Source organism: Rhinichthys klamathensis, unplaced genomic scaffold (assembly GCF_029890125.1).
Source record: "Rhinichthys klamathensis goyatoka isolate OS25496 unplaced genomic scaffold, OSU_Roscu_1.1 h1tg000137l_1, whole genome shotgun sequence".
NCBI lineage: Eukaryota > Metazoa > Chordata > Actinopteri > Cypriniformes > Leuciscidae > Rhinichthys > Rhinichthys klamathensis.
Window position 1 is genome coordinate 394,877 of NW_026606672.1, and position 22,429 is coordinate 417,305.

The 22,429-nt window shown below is 37.7% G+C and overlaps 1 protein-coding gene across 10 annotated transcripts in view; it reads left to right on the forward strand.

Moving 5' to 3' along the window:
- cacna1ba (calcium channel, voltage-dependent, N type, alpha 1B subunit, a) overlaps positions 1–22,429 on the forward strand; it is a 116,686-nt gene that overhangs the window by 42,597 nt on the left and 51,660 nt on the right. For all 10 annotated transcript variants that reach the window (XM_056257362.1, XM_056257361.1, XM_056257364.1 and 7 more), the window contains exons 7-15: positions 13,091–13,206; positions 15,010–15,093; positions 15,510–15,593; positions 15,944–16,162; positions 17,860–17,972; positions 18,317–18,429; positions 19,529–19,660; positions 21,831–21,903; positions 21,982–22,099. In XM_056257362.1, the coding sequence (XP_056113337.1) occupies positions 13,091–13,206; positions 15,010–15,093; positions 15,510–15,593; positions 15,944–16,162; positions 17,860–17,972; positions 18,317–18,429; positions 19,529–19,660; positions 21,831–21,903; positions 21,982–22,099 (1,052 nt within the window). The remainder of the gene's footprint in view (positions 1–13,090; positions 13,207–15,009; positions 15,094–15,509; positions 15,594–15,943; positions 16,163–17,859; positions 17,973–18,316; positions 18,430–19,528; positions 19,661–21,830; positions 21,904–21,981; positions 22,100–22,429) is intronic.

Below are 22,429 nucleotides of genomic sequence, written 5' to 3' on the forward strand. Positions count from 1 at the left end.
TTTTGAAGGCCAAAAAAATTAGATAACAATAGCTTTACAACCATGAGCGGGCAGCTGTTTTTTTCTCACCTCATCAGCATCACATTCTTTTTCTCTTTGTTTTTATCTTGCTCTGTCTTTTCCCCTCCTAAAGCTGAGCTTTGACTGATATAGGCTTTTCATTTTTGTCTGTCAGTGAAGAAAGTAAACATAGGGTCAACTGATTTGTATTAATTTATTAATCATTTTCTCAGACAAAGCTACCAGGAAAGCTAGGTAACTAAGTTTATTAAATTCATTCACAATATGTACACATTCATTATTGATCATCTAGGCCTAATACAGGGCCGTAGACAGGGCTTTATAATCAAAGAGGTCATACATTTGAAGTTGTTATGGGGTTAAACATTTTTATTTCTCTGATATGTGCATTTCAAGACGTTTGAAGGCCAAAAAAGGATAAGAAATAGATTTAAAACCTGCTCTCTCCTCATCTCCATCACTCTGTCTTTTCCTCTCAGTCTCCTGATCTTGCCCTGTCTCTTCCCCTCCTAAAGCTGAACTTCTTTAATTTACTGAAGGCTACAAATTGTATTAATTCTCAACATGTACACAACACATGCATTATTAATCTTGTATGAAAACGGCTTTGTTAATGTTTCTTGTCCCCTCACAATGACATAATTACACGTTATATAGGCCTATTTTCAGCTTTAAATGGTGAAATTAGACAAAAGTGTATTAGTTTTCTAATTATTTTTGTCATTCTTTTAACATTTATGACCTAAAAACTGTCAAATATAAATTGTTTAGTTTAGCTACTTACATTTTCTTAACTCGCACTTGGCCATAAACTGAAGCGTCAGTCGTGCTGCTCAAATTCGCGCTCAGCAGGGTCTGACTGTGAACATAAAGCCCGCCTACTTTGATTTGATTGGTCATCTCAAATATTCTGACATTGACGAGCAATGAAATACCAATGAGGCTCAGATGAACACACACATACACACACACACCCTGTCCTCTGTTTCTGACGTGCAGAGCGCTTGGCGCTGCTGCGGATTGAAGATGAACACTCTGAATCTGATTATAACAAGACTGAAGCGAATACGAATGTGTGTAGCCTACACTTAATCACAAATGTTTAGGGGGGCTAACTTAGGCAGAAGTTTAAAAAGGGCCTAGTGACGCCTATGGTTCTCACTCTGCGTGTGTTTCGCGCTGGATGACGGTCGTGCCGAGAGGAGAAGTAGAAGAAGAGAAGAGGATGACACCATTTGCTAAGCGGGGATGTTTTCATTTCCATCCCTAACACATACATTTTAAACCACAAACTACAGAGTATGTTTTGGACATTATTTAACCTTGTCAAAGACGAACGCATTTTTTTGAATAACAATATTTCTTACTCCAAGTTTTAGGGGTGCTGAGCTCCTTTTTAGGGGTGCTGAAGCACCCCTAAAAAGGGGCTAGCCTCGCCCATGGTACATGCACAGCGTAATTATTTATATTTTATGTTGGTTGGAGTTCTGAACGGACTGCAGACCTCTTTGCGTGATCACGAAGGTAGGCTAATGGCTGAATCGGAATTTATAAGCAAGATCACGGGAATCAATAGCCTAATACAGCCCAGTTGTGCTAAAATAAATATCATGAGACGTCCATCATCAGATGAATGACATGGAAAAGTTAAGTTAGAGCCGCTAAAGCCAGTGCTACTACCCATGCGAACAGGAACATTAAGCTTTTCCCTCCAAAAATATAACCTAAAACTTATCTAAGTTGTCACCCTGGGGGGAGGGTAATGTATTTGATTAAAGATTATAAGGGTACATGAATTTAAAAAAAATAATGAAGTGCACAGATAAATCATTTATAATAAACACTACAATATTACATATAAAAATAAGATTTGTCAAATTTGATTTCATGCCGACTTTAAGGCCATGGCGTCTCTCTCAGGTGAGGGGACGCCAGGGTTATCCATCAAGAACGGTGTAAAGTTTTCTCCGATCAGGCGTTTACTGTAGAGGATGTACTATTAGCAATGGGTGAAATTGTGGGGCACGAAAATATAGCATCAGCCTCCAGAATGAACAAGGCGGTGGTGGTGTTTTTAAAAGACGAAAAGTTCGTAAACAGTCTGGTTGAAAATGGAATTGTGATTGCTGATTCCCTGGTGCAAGTAATGCCTTTGCACGCACCTGCTACCAGGGTTACTATTTCAAACGCGCCGCCGTTTATCTCCAATGAGCAAATTCTAAAAGAAATGAGTCGCTTCGGAAAGTTTGCTGGATCCATTAAAATGTTGCCACTCGGGTGTAAAAACGCAGCTTTAAAACACGTGCTGTCTTTTCGAAGGCAAGTATTTATGTTTTTGAATGCGCAATCTAGGGAGTTGGATATTTCGTTTCGTATTCAGCAAGGGGATAGTTCCTATATGATTTTTGCAACGACGGATAGCTTGCGTTGTTTTGAATGTGGGGATTTAGGACATAAGAAGTTCACGTGCCCGCATAAGAAAAAATCAGAAAACGAAAAGAACGAAGAGAATAATGACGAGCAATCGAGTCAAAGCGATAAAAACGAAAATCAAAACAAAGAAAGCGGCCTAAAGTTGTGAAGGATGTAGTGATTCCTCTCACGGTCCATAAGAGCTAATTCCTCCTCCGTGTACTCGGGTTCAAACAGATATGGCTCTGGGTCTGCTACAAATAAGTCCTAATCATCTACAAAGTCCGCCATTGCAAATGATCTGCAGTTTGCTAATAGCACAGGTAGTAAAAGTCACGTTGGTTGTATTGACGGAAATGAGAGGGAGGGGGAGAGGATGCGGGAGCCGGTAAGAGGACTTTTCACGAGTGATGATATTATTGCGCAAAGTCGAACTGCTCAAAAGCACTTGCTATGGTATTCCGCCATACAATATAGTCATCAAATTTTAAACGCTTAGAAAAACACAACGTTTTATTTTGTGTCACCAGCCTAGGTCGAGTTACACTACTGTGTTTAAATAGGGAAAACGAGGAAGTATTTGGTCGCTTCTCTTTTTGGCCCATATTTAATGCACTGGGCTAAGCTAAGTGCTAACATAGTTTTGCGGCAATACAGAGCGATATAGTGCACGCACTGAGACGAGAGAGGTATGTATCAACTCGTCTTAGTTAAAGCTGCAGTCCGTAACTTTTTTGAGTTAAAAATATCCAAAATAATAATAATAATAAAAAACATAATCATCCAGTGTTCAAAAATATCTGCTTACCTTTTCTCGATTCAAAACGGTTAGCCTATAATAATGCTTTTAATTCCAGTGGTACTGGTGGGTTTCCGCGGGAAATTCGAGCATGTCTTTGCATCATTACGTCACATCTGTACACATGAAGAAGGAGCCCCGGCAAGCAGGCTATATTGCGTGTGATCATGTTGGAGGTGGACATTTTTAGTCTTTTCTCACAGCACAATAATTAAAATTATGGCGGATCTAGAAAGGAATCGACAATCACCAGTGACAACTGTAGATTCAACAGTTGTAAAACCAAAAAGAATTCGGACTGCTGAGTGGGTAGAGAAAAAAAGAGACTGCAACCGTGCCCTCGCGAAAACAAGAATAAACATCGGCAGGGCTTTTGAAAGGTGGCGTGAACTCCGTGACTTGAAGGGGTTCAAAACGCACGCAGAGACGGCTTTTTTTCTGCTGGACAGGTAAGACATTTCAATAGTTTGTGTAACGGCAGCACACTTGTTCTCTTAATTCACGCAGTTACGGAGTTTCCTTTGTTGTTGCTTTTTTCGTTTTGCTATTAGTAAAAGCTACCGTTTGACATAAGATAAGTGATCGTTATATTTAAACAGCGCGATTTACTTCATTGTTTTTTTCCCCCATAGTTAATCAAAACAAAAGTGGATGTTACTTACTTGTTCAGATGACATTTTCATGTGAAAATTCTTATGCTGGTCATACTTCCAAAACGTAGAATCTGTGATTCTGAATGCCAGTCACAGTATCCACACTGGAGCGGTGATTGACAGACGCGCACTCTCCTCAAAACAATGTGTTCATCCGCGCTGTTTCATGCCAATGTATTCCGCGAATCACTGCAGTTACAGATTTCGAACAGAGATGGCGACAAAGAGGAAAAAGAAAAAGCTACGGACTGTAGCTTTAAGGGAATATCATAGTTTAATATGAAAAACCGGTGGAGTATCCCTTTAAGCCATGGCACGAATGTGAGTGCAGGTGTAGCTATTTTATTCTCAACTCATCTTAATGTCAGTATTTTATCAGAAATAGAAATAGAGAGAGGACGTATTTTGATGGTGAAAGCTAAAGTTGAAAATCAGATATATTTATAAATATTTAGACAGAATTATCATGTTTAGAAAATTAGGAGAGTTTTGATTATTTGATACAATGGTGGGACATAGGGAAGACGCAAATAAAAACTTTGTCAACAGTATACCTGCCTGGTGTTCAACAAGAAATATAAAACAGAAAATTTCTGAAATAGAACAAGATATTTTATATATCACATCTGGTACGAATCAGAACTTTATTTCAGCCTCGGCTGGTATGTTGGGTGAAAAGAAACGAGATCTAGAAGAATTGTTGCAAGTGCGGGCAAAAGGTGCCCTGATAAGATCTCGTTTTATGTCTGTTCATGAGATAGATGCTCCTACTGCTTATTTTTTTAATTTGGAAAAAATATCAAAGCAAAAAAATGAAATATATTGTTTGACAAAACCTGATGGACAAAAGACTTGCGATGCAAGAGAAATGAGGAAGATTGCGGGGGATTTTTACTCAAACTTGTATAGAAAAGAAGAAACAGAGACTGGATGTGTGTCACAGAAGAGTTCGTTTGAAGAGTTAACCGAGGCCATGAAGCAGATGAAGCCTGGTAGAGCACCTGGAATTGATGGACTATCAGTGGACTTTTTTAAAGCTATGTGGAACTATATTGGAAAAGACTTTTATGAGGTGATCCATGAGTGTTTTAGAAAAACGCCTTCCCATAAGTTGCCAAAGGGCAGTATTGACACTATTACCCAAGAAAGGTGACTTGAGCGATCTTAAAAACTGGAGGCCTGTGTCAATTTTAACAACTGACTATAAGCTAATAGCTAAAGTGTTGGCAAATAGGCTGAAAACTGTATTAGGAGATGTAATACATCAAGATCAATCTTACTGCATTCCAGAAAGATCCATTTATGATAACATTTTTATGATAAGAGATATCTTAGACTTAGACTATTCTAAATTGGATGAAGTGAATGTTGGTTCTCTGTTCCTGGATCAGGAAAAAGCATTCGATAGAGTGGATCATGGGTTTCTGTATGATACAATGAGAGCTTTTGGGTTTGGAGACGGTTTTATTTCTTGGATCAAAATCCTATATATGAATGCCTCTTGTATTTTAAAAATAGGTGGTGGGTTAAGTAAACCAATAAGTATGCTTAAAGGTATAAGGCAAGGATGCCCATTGTCTGGTCAGTTATATGCCTTAGCAGTAGAACCACTCCTATGCTTATTAAGAAAACAATTGTCTGGGTTAAATATTGATGGAAAATGCAATGGTTTTAAGTTAACAGCATATGCAGATGATATTACTGTTTTTGTGAAAGATCAAAAAGATGTTGATGTTGTTATTTACAGTATCTCTTTATATGAGAAAGCATCATCTGCGAGAATGAACTGGAGCAAAACTGAAGCATTTTGGTGCAATGATAAAGAAAAGCACAATGATAATGTTTTTCCAAAACCCGTTATCCCTGGGAATGCAAAATGGGAAAAGGAGGGTTTTAAGTTTTTAGGAATCTTTTTAGGTTCAGAGATATATCAAAGAAAAAACTGGGAAGGAGTTAAAGATAAAATTTGTAATAGACTATCAAAATGGAATTGGATATTACCTCAACTATCTTATAGAGGATCTTGCTGCCTCCCCTTTATGGCATAAATTGATTGTGCTAAACCCACCAGATGAACTCATAAGGGAAATCCAAAGAATGCTAGTAAATTTCTTCTGGAACGGACAACACTGGCTAAGAGAATCAGTGCTGTATCTGCCGTTGAGTGAGGGAGGCCAAGGCCTGATGGACATTAAGTCCAAGGTTGCGGCGTTTAGACTACAGATTGCACAAAGACTCCTATATAGTCAGCCTCAGAATTGGATAAAAATAGCTTGTGTTTTACTAAAAGGAGTCGGGCGTATGAACTTGGATAAACATCTGTTTTTAATGAATTTGAAAGAAGTGGATTTTAATGGACTCACTTCTTTTTATGCATCAGTCTTAAATGCATGGCAAATATTTATGGTTAAAAGAGAGCTGTCTGAGGTAACCTATGAATGGGTGCTTGAAGAACCTTTGATTTTTAATCCTCTTTTTTCCAATGTGACGTTACAATCCAAAGGAATATGTGCAAGCTTGGTTAAAGCAGGAATATGTAAAATGTGTCATCTTCGGTCTAGGGACAAATGGATTTCTGCAGAAAAATTAGCCTTGAAGATTAATATACATTCATATTATATTTTTTAATGGAAAAATAATTGCTTAAATGTTTAATCTAAAGCAAACATCAATCTTGGTTGTAATTTTTTTTTTTTTACATTTATTTCAAAAACTGTACATATACTACCATTCAAAAGTCTGGGGGCTTTTTTTTAAACAAACAAACGCACAAACAAACAAATTGGCTTCTTGAATTAAGCCATAATGCATTAAATTTAAATAATGCATTAAATAGTCTATTGTATTGTAATTTGTTACATTGTATTTCTAACCGTTGTAAGGCCATTGTATTTTTTTTTTTTTTTGACATGTATTATGTCTTGTATATGTTTATTGTATTTATTATATTTTTGTATTTTATCTGGAACTTTTATTGCGGCCTTCTTGGCCAGGGCTCCTTCGTAAAAGAGACTTGTTCTCAAAGGACTTCCCTGGTTAAATAAGGGTTAAATAAAATAAATAAATACAAAAATTACCAAAAGTGACAGTAAAGACATTTATAATGTTACAAAAGATTTCTATTTCAACTAAATGTTGTTCTTTTAAACTTTTTTATTCATCAATTAATTTTTCTCAAAAAAATGTTATGCAGCACAACGATTTTCAACATTGACAGTGATAAGAAATGTTTCTAAAGCACCAAAAAAAAAAAACATTACAAAATCTTACCAACCCCACACTTTTTGATGGTAGTGTACAGTATGTAACATAAGTGTTTACATACAGTAAGATTTTTGTATGAAATTATGACAAATTTAATTGCAGACTTTTGTATCTGACCATAGTTTGAGACATTATTGAGATCTCTTCTGAAATTCTTGTGGAGACACATATGAGATTGAAAAAATCAGTTTTTATATTTGTTTGTACAATGCAGTTGTCGCTCCTGTAAATAACCAAACTCTGTGTCTAACTCTTAGTGGTTATAATGCTGATGAACTTGCCACTGTTTCCCTCAATGCTCATTCACTCCCCACATCCTCTCTCTCTCTCTGTCTTTCTCCCTCTCCTAATTTTCATGCTCTCGTGTCCTTCAAGTAATCTTATCAGTATGCACTCTCACAGTGTGAAATTTATTCATTTAAAGCTGTTTTTAGCTTTAAAGGTGAAACAGACCCCCAAAGACACACATTCCTGAGAGGATTGGCTTAAGTTTAAGTTTTTATAGTTACTACTGCCAGAAAATGTTCTTGTGCACAGCACATTCAAGAACGTGCATGTCTGTGTGTATGGAAGTGACAGAATATTTGTGCAGTTTTTACAGTTGTCGGTTTTTTAACGTTTAGCGTATCTGCTTTTGTGTAGTGAGTGCAGTAAGTGCTGTGCAGCCCCCAAATTATCACACTTCCAAAGGCTTTCTACAAACTCCTTCTGAAGTGTAAAATGTCTACGCACCGCCGACCGCAAAGGATTTAATTAGGCTAAAATAAAGAGTTACATAAAGGATTCTCTAGCTACGTCATTCTCCTTTAAAAATGCTTTAAAAATGAAGGTATAAGAGGAGATGTTTAAGATTTTGGGGACATTTTTCACATTGCTGGATTGGCCCAGAAGACTTTGCAGAAGTTATTATGTGAAGTTGTGTATTTAATATATAAGTCTAGTTGTCTATTATATTATATTATATTATATTATATTATATTATATTATATTATATTATATTATATTATATTATATTATATTATATTTTGGAAAGTTGGTCAGTCTGTTTGTTTTTTACCATTAACTCCCCCATTTTTGCCTTTACTAGTTGCTGTAGTGTGAACGTTTTTTAAATGACAAATATTATGTATGTACTCTTTAATAGGAGATCATAACGCTAACTGCATTCATAATCAATATAAAATACACTATCATTTAAAGTTTGGGGTTGATAAGATTTTTAAAGGGGTCCTATTAGGCTTTTTCACTTTTTCAACTTTAGTGTGTAATGTTGCTGTTTGAGCATAAAAAAGATCTGCAAGGTTACAAAGCTCAAAGTCCACTCCAAAGGGAGGTATTTTATTAAACAGAATCCACCTACAACTAACTACTTCTTTGGACTACAACAAGTTTTTTGCGGATCTTGTGAAGTCACAATGATACTCGTTTAAATAATCCCCGCCCATGTAATACGCAAAAAATGTGCGAGGCCTGGTTGCCAATCACAACACACTGGGCCTGCTAACCAATCACAGCACATTTCGTATTTCGGAAGGAGGGGCTTCATCGAAACATAAACTCTAAATGTGTTCGTGCTATAATAATGTAAAATATGTGAAAAATAATGTGTTTTTTTAACAATCAAGCTTGAAAGCATATTCTAGTACACCCCAAAAATGAAATCAAAACTTCGTAAAAGGGCATAATAGGACCCCTTTAATGTTTTTGATAAAGGTCTTTTACGCTGTCCAAGGCTGCATTTATTTGATCAAAAATATGGTAAAACAGTAATATTATAAAATATTTAAAAATATTTTTTAATTTTAATCTATTTAAAATTGTAACTTATTCCTGTGATGTTAAAGCTGAATTTTCAGCATCGTTACTCCAGTCTTCAGTGTCACATGATCCTTCAGAAATCATTCTAAGATGCTGATTTGGTGCTCAAGAAACATTTCTTGTTATTAACAATGCTGAAAACAGTTGTACTGGTTAATATTTTTGTGGAAAGGGTTGTTTGATGAATTTGGAAGTTCAAAAGAACAGCATTTATTTTACATGTCTCTATACTGTCACTTTTGAGCAATTTAATGCATTCTTGCTGAATAAAAGTAAAAAAAAGAATCATTCTGACGGACCACAAACATTTAGTGTGTTTGAAATATTGGTGTTTTTTGGGGCAGTGTAAGTCCTCATTTGATGCTCTGGTTGCCATGGTGCATACTGTGTCTCTCAAGGTTGTGTGTATGTGTGCGAGGCCCGGGAGGTCAGTTCACCTGTCTGACCACGCTGCTTTCAAAGCAAAAGGCCGTTCTGAGGCCTCATGGGGAGATGAGAGGACTGCCCTGGGGTGGTAGTTTAAGGAGAGGTGGGCAGCTGGGTCATCTTCTCAGTGGGTTGTTGGGCAGCAGGGATCCTGCAAGAAGCCAATTCATAGCCATTTCATCTAGATCTCTTTCACCTCACAATGGCTTTTTGATCTTAACTGTTTGAGCAGCCCTATTAAAGATTGTAAGTACCAGTGAAAGTACAACTTCACCTGTAGCTAACCGATGAATTGGTGATATTAAAATAATTTTTGCCTGATTTTAAATGCAACAAGTGAAATTAGGCATCACCGAGTTATAATTTACTGCATGAAAAATGTTTAAAGATTATAGTTTTGTTTTTAAAGATTAATTTTAAAGGACAAGTTTGGTATTTTACACTTTAAGCCCTGTTTTAAGATCGTTTCTGATGAAATAGAACGGTTCAGATTGAAATTTGGACACATGCTGCTGGCCCGAGAATTTTCGGGTTCTGTGGTTGCACCCCCCCACCTCCACAATGGTTGCATAGGTGCACTAAAACAATCCTTCCTAAAACGCATTAAACTTTGGTTTACAAAAACGTGAAACTCACAGAGTGGTCTGGGTGTTCACTGATATGCTCACACAAAAATCGCTGCAAAAGATGCTTTCCAACAGGTTTTATTGTAGTTTTTGTCCAACTCCATTGACTTGACTTGGACAAAAACTAGTGTTTCTCACCACATAATCATTGTTATCAGTGCAGGATATGTTTAAAAGCTTCTTTAGAGAATATTTTGTGGAGATTACTTGTGTAACACTTTTAAACCAAACCAAATTAACACATGCTGAGATGTACAGAAGCATCGCTAGCCATTTCTGTGCATCTGCCTCTGTGTGTTCTCAGTATTTGTGTGTGTATACAATCTAGTCGAGTTTCTTCCATGAGGGAGATGTTGCTTTCCTGCCGAGACAGAACTACAATGGATTGGAGTCTGTTTATACATTATGGACTCGTGTGAGTATTAGCGTGAGTGTGTGTGTGTGTGTGTGTGTGTCAAAGAGAAAGAGAGAGAGATACAGTATACTGTAGATGTTGCCGCAGGGTTAGTATCCCCCCTTGTCTGTCACACACTCACAAACAAATACACACACACACACACACACACACACACTGTCACGTCACACTGCCACTGCAATGCAGGGAGGGGAGAAGAAAAGACTTTCTCCACATTGTAGTATGGGAATCCTATTGAAAACCTACTGTTAATAAAAGTGCTAGTGCTAGTGTGCTAGTGACCAGCATCAGGTTCTTAAAGTGTTAGGTCCCCTCCCCCCCAAACATTTACTCATCCACTTAATGTTGCTTAAAACCTGTATGAAACACAAAAGAAGATATTTTGAAAAAAAAAAAAAAATTTGTCTTTTTTTTTTTTTTTTTTTTTACAAAATGGGATGTTGTTTTTGGACCCCATTGACTTTCATGAACTAAAATTGAATTGAACATTGAAACATTTTTCAAAATATCCTCTTTTGTGTTTCATAGTTTTGAAACACTGTGATGGAGAGACCTTGAAGTTGTCTTCCATTACTGGTTTTACAGTACAGTGTTCTTACTGTTCCTATGCATTTTATAATATTTACGTGGGGTTCGCTGTTTTATATTTCCTGCTTTGGCTTAGTGGGGATTGCCTTAAAGAGAGTGAGAACTGGATGGGAGCACTCATTTGAACTATTAATGGAAATGTTGTGCAAATGTAGGTGTGGGCTTTTTAACCTCCTCTCTGTACACTCTTAATACCTAAGTGGCGAGCAGGCCGAGGTCGAGGGACGTGAGAGAACGCGGTGGCGTGATTAATGATGAACGACACCTGTGAGACGCACCGGTCTCGTACCTTCACTGTCGTCGCTCCTCCTTTATGCTTCCGCTCCTCCGTGAGAGATACGAGACCGGTGCGTCTCACAGGTGTCGTTCATCATTAATCACGCCACCGGCCTCGCGCCGCTCTCTCACGTCCCTCGACCTCGTCCTGCTCGCCACAACCTGTTAAAGAGTAATGGTGGTCCATCATCGCTACCCTCCTCTAATTATCATGATAACAGATGGCAGGTTGTGAGGGGGCACAAACAGTTTTTTTTATCCCTTAGTGCTTCTCCATAATCATGTTGCAGAGAAAGCTATAATGTTTATGAAAATGAATGGGACTCATTTAATAACCGAGTCAGGGTAAAGTATGACTCTCACTGGCAATGCATGGGCATTTCTCAGTACAGTAAATAGGCCTACCACTTTTTGTGAGCTATATCTAATGTTAAAAAGTTATCACTACACAGTTTTGTCATACTGTGGAATGAAAGTTAGAGAATAGACAGATGAGAAAAACTATTTAGGCCTGTAAGTGCATTACAGAGAAATGGTGATGAGGACTTCCATCAGGCTGAAGGGGGTTTATTCTGAGAGAACAACCGGCTGGATGTACATTATCCCGCTTATTACACGGCTACATATGTAAATAATTAGAAACGAAATATTGATCTGAGTTGAAATATTTTATTAGGTCTTTAAACGCAAAGCTTCCGCGGAGAGAGCAGTTGCTAGCACGGCAAGTTCAAACTAACTTTAGACGGACATTTAAGAGATACAGTATACAGTCATACCACTTATTACACAGCATTTCACCACATAAATAATTATGGATATAAGAGATATTGATTTCAATTGAAACTGTTTTAAAATCGTACCTGTTTGTATCTTATAATGCAACAGTGTACAAAACAATAGTAAAAAAAAAAATGGCAGCAGCTGCGTTTGTATGAAACAAGAGAGAGCTAGTTCACGATACTGGATGGCATAATTAAATAACTGTACACAAAATATTGATTTGACTGAGTTTTAATATTTTATTAGCTCACCAAATGCAAAACTTCCACGAAGAAATATTTTTCCTAGCAAGCGTATAGTGCTGCTGTCTTCAGTAACCCGGATGAGCCTGCGTTATCTGTTTTCAGCGGTTGTTATCGAGGAATAATACCGCTGAATGGCGCGATTGACCAATCAGAATCAAGTATTCCACAGAGCCGTGTAATACGTTTTTTTAAGCAGATCTATTGAAGTCTACAAACCCCAGATGTAGATTTGTAGACATCAATAGGTAGCTTAATTAATTAATTTCCCTGAAATTGTATTTTGACAATTATTATAAAAATGGCTTACTCATCTGACTTTGTATTAAGTTTGCAAAAGAGAAAGAGTTTGGGCTTTTAAAAACAAACTGCACACTTCAGCTTTAAGTGAGGCATAAACTGTAGACTTTTAGCTGTTGTTTTCTATTGATTCTAAAACATCGATTATTCTTAAAATGTGAATATTTTTCTTCATATTTGTTCTTGCAAATGTGAATGCCACACCTTGTATTTGCTCTTTTTTCTAATGTTTCATTTTGGTGCATTTCTCTAATTAATTTTTGTTTCTCAACCATGAACCTTGTGATGATCAATAGGGTCTTTTGTTTATGTGGATAAATCACTATATTATGAGATTTCACACTTTAATAAGCACACACACACTCATACTCTTACACACATAACCTGTGCCGTAGAGCAGGGCTCCCCTGATACCTCTGTGCAGTACAGTGTGTTCATGGATGTGTATGTATGTGCATTTTTCCCCACAGGGAGTTTGCAAAGGAGCGAGAGCGTGTGGAGAAAAGGCAGGAGTTCCTGAAGCTCCGCAGACAACAGCAGATAGAGAGGGAACTGACCGGTTACTTGGAGTGGATCTGTAAGGCAGGTCAGTCTCTAAAAATGAACAATATCTCCATTAACACTTATAGTAATCACCACAGGACCAAAGTCATTCATGCGTTTTTCAAGACCTGAACCTGAGAATGTTCTACATCGCAACCACCAGAAGGCCTCGGTCAGTTCTCTAGAGAGCATTTTGTTCCCTTGTGTTTTTCCTCCCTTGACGGTTTATCTCACTCACTTCCCGGATCTCTGTTCAGCCGCAATGGGAACTGATGTATCTGTGCCTGTCTGTTGCTCAGCACTTCCTCTCTCCATGGCAACCAAATAGCCTTCCTCTCACTTCACCAGCTGGTTCATACCCTCAGTCTTCCCATGACTGCATGTAACAGCACTTTCATCAGCTGCTTCACTTCAGCAGTCAATGTCCTGGAGCTTTCTTTGTCTGTAGATTTGCACTGATCTGGGGCCAATTTAGGAATGGTCTTCTCAAGTTCTACTCATCATAGGATTTTAACATGTTTCACACATTCCGAGTACACAATTTCACCATTTTTACTGCGTGATGCTGCATCCCTGAAACTGCAGTAGAGTTTTATTGGGTCTCTCTTGCTGAAACTCTTGCTGCAAGAATGGTTAGGGAGTTCTTGCCCAAAACAAAACCATACCGCCAATCCAAACTGTGTGCTAATTGTTAATTATCTTTGACGATAGTGGTCCTGACAGAATGCCCTTTTAGCTTCTGCAGAGGTCACACCTCTCAAGTTTGGCTTGACCAATGAAAAGGTTGTAAGTTCAAGCGGGAAAAGTTCCTTTGTTTGGAAGCTGACTCATCTACATGATTGTGGAATGGCAGTATTTTTGTCCAATTATACTCTGATTAATATAAAAAGCATACAATGTATGTTATGAGGAGGTGATATACACCAATGAGTAAAACGAGGATCATTTTGACATGAAACATGATACCCATAAGGTTACATTATCTAGTTAAGGTATGCATGAAACAGTATGTCCTGGGGAAATTAATGGAGACAGGTCTGTTTTATGGGCATTATGTGTCTGTTTCAATAGGAATGATTTGAGAGTGAACACTCTGTATCCATGTAGATGCACATGTAGGATGTGTGAAACAGTACTCAGCATGTGGCATTATGACAAATTATCATAAAAAATAAAAAAATCAGAAAAACATGGATGACAGGATTTTTCTAAAATTTAGAAAGTTTTAGCTCTGTAAATGTTGATGTTGTTGGTCTTTTATAGTTCTGTAGTTATCATCCATTATCTAATACTGTAGTTCCTAGTTTAGGATGGCACAGTTTCTTGTAAAACTTCTGATCTTCCACCAGCTCAGGAGTTAATAAGCTCTGTCACAGCATGTGGTATCCTCCCCTTTGTTTCCCAGAAGCCCACTAGAGTTCTTCCATGGGGATTTAAGTGCCTTGGAGAGGTGATTTCTCAAAATCCTCCATGGTGGCCCTGGCTGTAATGTTTTAACACCATAAAATCATGATGGAATTAACTGCTTGCATGTGCTTTGACTTCGTCATGTATCTATCTAGCCAGCCATCATAGTCGGTTAGATCTTCACTGCATTGTTTAAAACGTTAATGTGTTGGGCGAGACAGTGCTCACTGCTGTCCCTGCCTCCTGCTGGATGTTAGTCAGATCTGCAGTGACAGCAGTGATTACTGTGTGTGGCACCAGGTTACAAAAAGTCTTCTAGTGGTCGCTTTTGTCTACTTTTTATCATGTTTATCCACCTATAATCCAACCACAACACAGAACCGCAACAACCACTTAAAGTATAGTGTGTGAGAGTAGTAAAATATATTCTTTGTCTCAGAGGAAGTCATGCTTGCTGAAGAAGATAAAAATGCAGAAGAGAAGGAGGATAGTGCCTGGTACAAGAGGAAATGCAACAACCCAGGTAATCATTGAAAAATGAATTATTATATATATGAATTACATGAGCAGAATAGCTTAAGTTTTAAATACTACTAATAAATAATAATTAAAAATATGGTTACACTTTATTTCTATAGTCCACTCTAGATATTATCTAGAATTATACCTAATTTAATAGAGTATTAGTTGACTGTTCGGATTAGGATTAGGGTCAGAATAAGTTGACATATACTTGCAAAGTTACTTATAGTCAGTAGAATATCTGTTGGGGAACCATTAAAATAAAGTCTTAGCAGATAGTAACCAGGCAGTCTGATACTCTAATGACTGGTACTTGACATGCAGTTGCAAAATTACATATAGTTAAGTAGAAATGTTAAATATATTATTATAAATTATCCTACTACTGTTTATTTACTTGCTTTCCAACATTTTTAGTATTGAAAATAGCCAAGAAGAGCAAAAATGACCTCATTAATGCAGAAGAAGGAGAGGACCACTTCACTGACATCTCATCGGTTGGTAAGTTCCACGCCCGATGCCTGTGACCTTTGAACTCTCGGTGGACATTCTCCCAAAATCAGCACAGAAAATGAGAAAAAAGCAGATTCAAACCAAATCAATGTACCGTAAAACTGTCATCAGTGATGTTTTCATAAAAAAGAGAGGGCAGAATGAATAGATAGTGGATGGATGGATAGATAGATAGATAGAAACCCTCTCCTCTCCATCATCTGTGAGCTGTTGTGAACATCTGAAACAGTCTATCTCTCTCTCTCTCTCTCTCTCTCTCTCTCTCTCTCTCTCTCTCTCTCTCTCTCTCTCTCTCTCTCTCTCTCTCTCTCTCTCTCTCTATCCCTCTCTCTCCGCAGCTCCCCAAGGCTCTCCATTCACCCGTACAAGTGTGAAGAGCAGCAAGAACGAGAGCTCTTCATACTTTCGCAGAAAAGAGAAGAGGTTTCGCTTCTTCATCCGACGTATGGTGAAGGCCCAGAGCTTCTACTGGACCGTTCTGTGTATAGTGGGACTGAACACACTGTGTGTGGCTATAGTCCATTACGACCAGCCCGACTGGCTCACATATGCACTGTGTAAGTGAACCGCATCTTTTAAACATCACTGCAGCTCTCTGGAGAATCACAGGTTTATGTGAACTATATTTGAACATGGCTTAGGCGCATTGGGAGTGATTTAAAAAACCTTAAAAAAATCAATGCAAAACAAGGGCTTTTAAGTACTATGCTCCTTGTATTTGCATTATTAATTGTTCAACTTATCTTACGATTTGACTCAAATTAGCTTTAGTTTTTGAATTTGACATAAAACTGACCCTGTTGTTGTGACTGGGCTGTTTCTTAATTTAAAGCACAACTTAAGTGAAGTTGAAGCCTTGAAACATGCAGCGTTATCAATATGCTGATGCAATTTACACTGAAACAGGGAAACATGGCAGGACATATAAAGCAGCTCCTCCCCCTTTTAAAATATCCAATAGCGTTTCGTTTATATCACAGCTCAGCCATTGAGCTTGGTAGAGACGCATTTGCCGCAACTTCAATTTTGAATTCATGGGGACTTTAAAGGGATAGTTCACCCAAAAATGAAAATTAGCCCATGATTTACTTACCCTGAACCCATCCTAGGTGTATATGACATTCTTCTTTTCAGACTAATACAATCGGAGTTCATGTCCTGGCTCTTCCAAGCTTTGTAATGGGAGTGAAGGGGCACTATTTTTTGAAGTCCATACAAGTGCATCATATCCATCATAAAAGTGTCCCAAACAGCTCCGAGGGGTTATTAAAGGCCATCTGTAGCGAAGCGATGCGTTGATGTAAGAAAAATATTCATATTTAAAATTTTATCGACTAAAATAACTAGCTTCCGGCAGACGGAAGACCAAAACTTACGCCAAAAGAGTAACACTTTACACTTGACGATGTATGACGTAGGATGTAGGTGACGCCTCTTTCGGTTCAAACAAACAGGGCTGGGCAACCGCGTTCGTCATTACTTTGTGCGTCAAGTTCAAGGGTTACCCTTTTGGCGTTAATCGATGCGTACGGCCGTCTGCCAGAAGCTAGTTATTTTAGTCTATAAAGTTTTAAATATGGATATTTTTCTTACACCAACGCATCACTTCACTTCAGAAGACGTTTATGAACCCCTCTGAGCCGTTTGGGACAATTAGAACTCCGATTGTATTAGTCTAAAAAGAAGAATGTGAAATACACCTAGAATGGCTTCAGGGTGAGTAAATCATCATAAACTAAACATAAACGTAAATCATGGGACGAGGCCGAGGGCTGTGAGAGAGCGGCGCGAGGCCGGTGGCGTGATTAATGATGAGCGACACTGGCCTCACGCCGCTCTCTCACGGCCCTCGGCCTCGTCCTGCTCGCCACAGTTATATTCTGTATATATATATCATTTACTCACCCTCAAATTTTTGCAAACCTGTATGAGTTTCTTTCTTCTGCTGAACACAAAGGAAGATATTTTGAAGAACGATTGGAGCCAAACAGTTGTTTGGCACCATTGACTTCCATAGTAGAAAAAAAAAATACTATGGAAGTCAATGGTGCCAAAGTTCCAATCGTTCTTCAAAATATCTTCCTTTCTGTTCAGCAGAAGAAAGAAACTCATACAGGTTTGCAACAACTTGAGGGTGAGTAAATGATGACAGAATTTTCATTTTTGGGTGGAGTATCCCTTTAATGATCTTATAGAAATGATAAGTGATGTGACTGACAAAGTCCTTTGTTAAATGTTTTCTTTGTTTATATAGATTTGGCGGAGTTTGTGTTCCTTGGTCTGTTTCTAATAGAGATGAGTCTGAAGATGTATGGCCTCGGGCCCAGGACCTACTTTCACTCCTCATTTAACTGCTTTGACTTTGGGGTGAGTAACGTGCCATCAAATACAAATGATATGCGGGACCAAGAGTGTTCCTTTTTCAGTCAGTGCCAGGGGTTCTGGCACCAAGACAATTCTTGTGGTTTTTTTTGTAGGTTAAGTCAAATGCTGATTAAATATGATATATATGATCACATTTATAATTATAATTTATTAAATTATTTCCACTGGCCGTCCGTCCTGGGTCTCTTCCTGCCTTCAGTACGTTATGCTGGCATAAGCTCCGGCATCCACATGACCCTAAATAGGACAAGCGGTTTGGAGAATGGATGGATAAATGGATAGTATTGCTTAAATGCTTTAATTGCTGTCTTTGTTATTTTTTTTAGGTGATTGTGGGTAGCATTTTCGAGGTGATCTGGGCAGCCGTTAAACCAGGAGCCTCTTTTGGCATTAGTGTGTTGCGAGCACTGCGTTTGCTGAGGATATTCAAGGTTACCAAGTAAGAGATCGTAATTCCCTGTGTTTATCTGTGGTGCTCTGCAGATCAATGGCCTAAATTGATCATATTTATACCAAGACATGGTTGATTGCTTGATTCTGATTGGTTCACAGTTTCAAATTAAAGGATTAGTTTAGCCCATGATTTACTCACCCTCAAGCCATCCTAGGTGTATATGACTTTCTTCTCACAGACGAACACAATCGGAGTTATATTAAAAAATATCCTGGCTCTTCCAAGTTTTTAATGGCAGTGGATTTCAACCAACAGATTGAAGCTCAAAAACGTGCATGTATCCATCGTAAACGAACTCCAAACGGCTCCTGTGGGTTAATAAAGGCCCCCTGAAGCAAAACGATGAGTTTGTGTAAGAAAAACATTCATATTTAACAAGTTAGAAAAAAGTAAAATTCTAGCTTCCGGCCAAGCGGCCATACGCAGTCTACCTGCCCATAATGCGCAACTTACGAAATTTATGATGTCGGAAGTAGCGTAGTGCGTCATGGCTTAGCGTAAATATCAGCAGTACGTCGCATTACTCGCATAAGTTGCGCTTTAGATTTAAGTGGAATCTGTATGTTCGTTTGGCCGGAAGCTAGTTATTTTACTTTATAAAGTTTTAAATATTAATATTTTACTCACACAAACTCATCGTTTTGCTTCAGGGGGCCTTTATTAACCCACAGGAGCCGTTTGGAGTTCGTTTACGATGGATACATGCACGTTTTTGAGCTTCAATCTGTTGGTTGAAATCCACTGCCATTAAAAACTTGGAAGAGCCAGGATATTTTTTAATATAACTCTGATTGTACTCGTCTGAAAGAAGAAAGGCATATACGCCTAGGATGGCTTGAAGGTGAGTAAATCATGGGCTAATTTTCATTTGAAAGTGAACTACTCGTTTAAGTAGTTTCGAAAGACACTAGTCAAGGAAATTGGATAAAAATGACAGAAAAGTTTAGATTTTTGATTAAAGTGGAATAACTGTCTCTGAATTAGGGTGGAAAAAAGCATAATTAATATACCTGAGGAGTAACAAGCCTTCCAATTCCTTATGTGGCTGTAGTAATGCTGTAGTTATTATGGAATGTTTCTGTAGGTATTGGAACTCGTTGCGTAATCTGGTGGTGTCTCTACTCAACTCAATGAAGTCCATCATCAGTCTCCTGTTCCTGCTGTTCCTCTTCATCGTGGTGTTTGCTTTGTTGGGGATGCAGCTCTTTGGAGGACAGTAAGTACTGGACATCATCTAGTCCATGTTCTTGCTTTTGTTTTTGCTTTAGGTTTTACACTGTCTACTTTTACAAGCCAACTCAGTCCCAAAATAGCTTATCATGCAAAAGTAAACAAAAAGTTCCCAAGAATTAAACAACCGAGGTTATTAATATAACCATAAACAATATTTTATGATTAGTGTTCGGATAACAGGGGCTTGTATTTTAAAGTTTTAGTGGTTAGTGTCTAATTCTAATTGATTTCACGCTCTCAGCAGCCAATAATTTACTGCACAGACAAATTGTGGATGGCACAAACAATGGTTGTACGTGAATATGTATTTAATGGCTATTGACAGACTAGATTCTACCGAGAGACAGAGGAATTTGTGCCAAAATACTGTCAACAAAAGATATGGGAAGGATTTCTCCTCCTTAAATAATTGGTTGTCCTTATTATACACAATTATATGGTTAGTTGCATTTTGTTATGCTTGTTTTTTCCCCTCCTCTCTGTAATCAGAACAGACCTGTGATGTGCCCCACTTTTGGGTTGCGACCCACCAGTTGAGAACAGCTGATCTAGGCCCTTTACTTTTCAGAGCACTTGTGTGATGTACTTTTCACCAAAATTGATAAATCAACCATTGACGTGGAAAAAAACTGCCCATTGTTTACGTTCCTCTCTGCATAAGCATCTGTGACTCTTCCAAGCCCTGCCATTTCATTTACCCCTCAGCCACATGTTAACAAACATGACTGAGCTGATCCAGACGGCGCAAGTTTTCATTTCTCTGTTCCGTGAATTATTAATCGTATGCTACAGCAGAGGAATTGCCTCTACGCACGCTTTCCATGAGGTAAATATCAGCTTAGATGCGCAAACATGCTGTCATGTGATCTACTTTAATGAGAAGAGTGCTAGATAAACAAATAGGCGGTGCGAAATGAGAAAATGTTATTGAAACATAACAATGTGAGGATAGCTGCAGGAGAGACTATTTCCCCCTGATGGCGAAGATGTGAAGTCTTTCCAGATCTGTGCTTAGAGAAATGAGAAATTGCTTTTGTGCCTCTCTGATACTCGATTTCAGCTCCATAGCGCATTAATATTTAAGACTGTAGATGGACATGATAAACTGACTGTCTGATCCATGAAGTCATTATCTGGGCTGGATGAAAGAGACGGTGTCATATGTTCAGCTGTGAAGCACATCGGAGAGCAGAGCTGCTGAAAACAATGAGACCAGATAAAATATTCTCACTTTTAGAATGTTTAATATATATATATATATATATATATACAATTAAATATGAATACTAAAGTTTGATGAAAAAACCCTGTTTGCTAACCAGGTTGAACCCTACGTAAAAAGTAATGTTTTCGTCCTCACTTAAGGGGATAATGCTGAGCAATGACACAATCACAGCCAATCAAAACCCATTTGATAATTAATATGCAGCTATGAGGATTTTGAACCAATGAGATTCCAATGTGTGTGAGGCTTTCTAGCACATCACAGCATAAATAAAAGCCAAAAGTTCGCTTTTATCACCATTATGAAAGTTATACAAACAAATGGAGTATGAAAGTTATATGAAATCATGATAATTTTAGACATGACAGTATGCCATTGATATGTCACTGAATATAGAAATCACTTTTTGAATACAGAAATCACTTTTTTCACTTGTTTATAATCATTATTAACTTCAGTTTTCTTCGTTATATTGTTATTGCACTATTTTCTTGCAATAAAATGAGGAACGGTGGTTGGGCAAAAAAAAAAGAAAGAAATCACTTTTATTTTCCAGAATAACATAAACAAGCCTTTGGTTGTGAAATGTTTCTTCTCTCTTTTTAAGCATTTCTCTACATTCTGTAGTAATGAGGGCCCCGCAGAGCCCCTGAGAGTGTACATGGAGGAGAATGGTGAAGAAGAAAGCATATTTATTATGTTTTTGTTATTAACTCCAGAGATGCAGAGAGGAGAACTCAGCTCAGCTTTTAAATGCAGATGAAACATTATTATTGGAACACATCAACCCTGTTTTTGCTGTCTTTGCGAGCAAACAAATTGAAAAAATTGAAAGATTTTGAAATAAGAGCAAAACTGGCTCCTACTGTAAGCATACACATGAGACTCATCCAAGAAAATGATTCACAGCTCATCATCTCTCTTCTAGGTTTAATTTTGAAGATGAGACCCCGACTACCAACTTTGACACATTCCCAGCTGCTATCCTTACAGTGTTTCAGGTATTGACCGTCTAGTGATATGTGTCTGAAGGCTCTCGTTTGATATTTGTATTTCCATAATGTATTTTATCTTGTCAGATTCTGACAGGAGAGGACTGGAATGCAGTGATGTATCATGGTATCGAATCCCAGGGAGGAGTGCACCGGGGAATGTTCTGCTCTGTGTACTTCATTGTGCTCACACTGTTTGGAAACTGTATCCTTTATATAGAACATAGGACTGTCATTGAATTGAATACTTTTTAATGGCCACTTTTTAATTATTTTTAAAAAATAATTATTATTTTTTGTTAATAAAAAATACTTTTTTATAGCTACATACAGCTATATGCATTTTATGTGTGTATTTAGTATTTTAGAAATCACACAACAGAATGAAACACTTGTTATGTCAGATTGAATTTTAAAGTTTTTTATGTTTTTGAAAGAAGTTTCCTATACTCACCAAGGTTGTTTTTATTTGATCAAATACAATAATATCAGTTATAATGTAAAATATTGTAATAATTTTAAAATAACTGTTTAA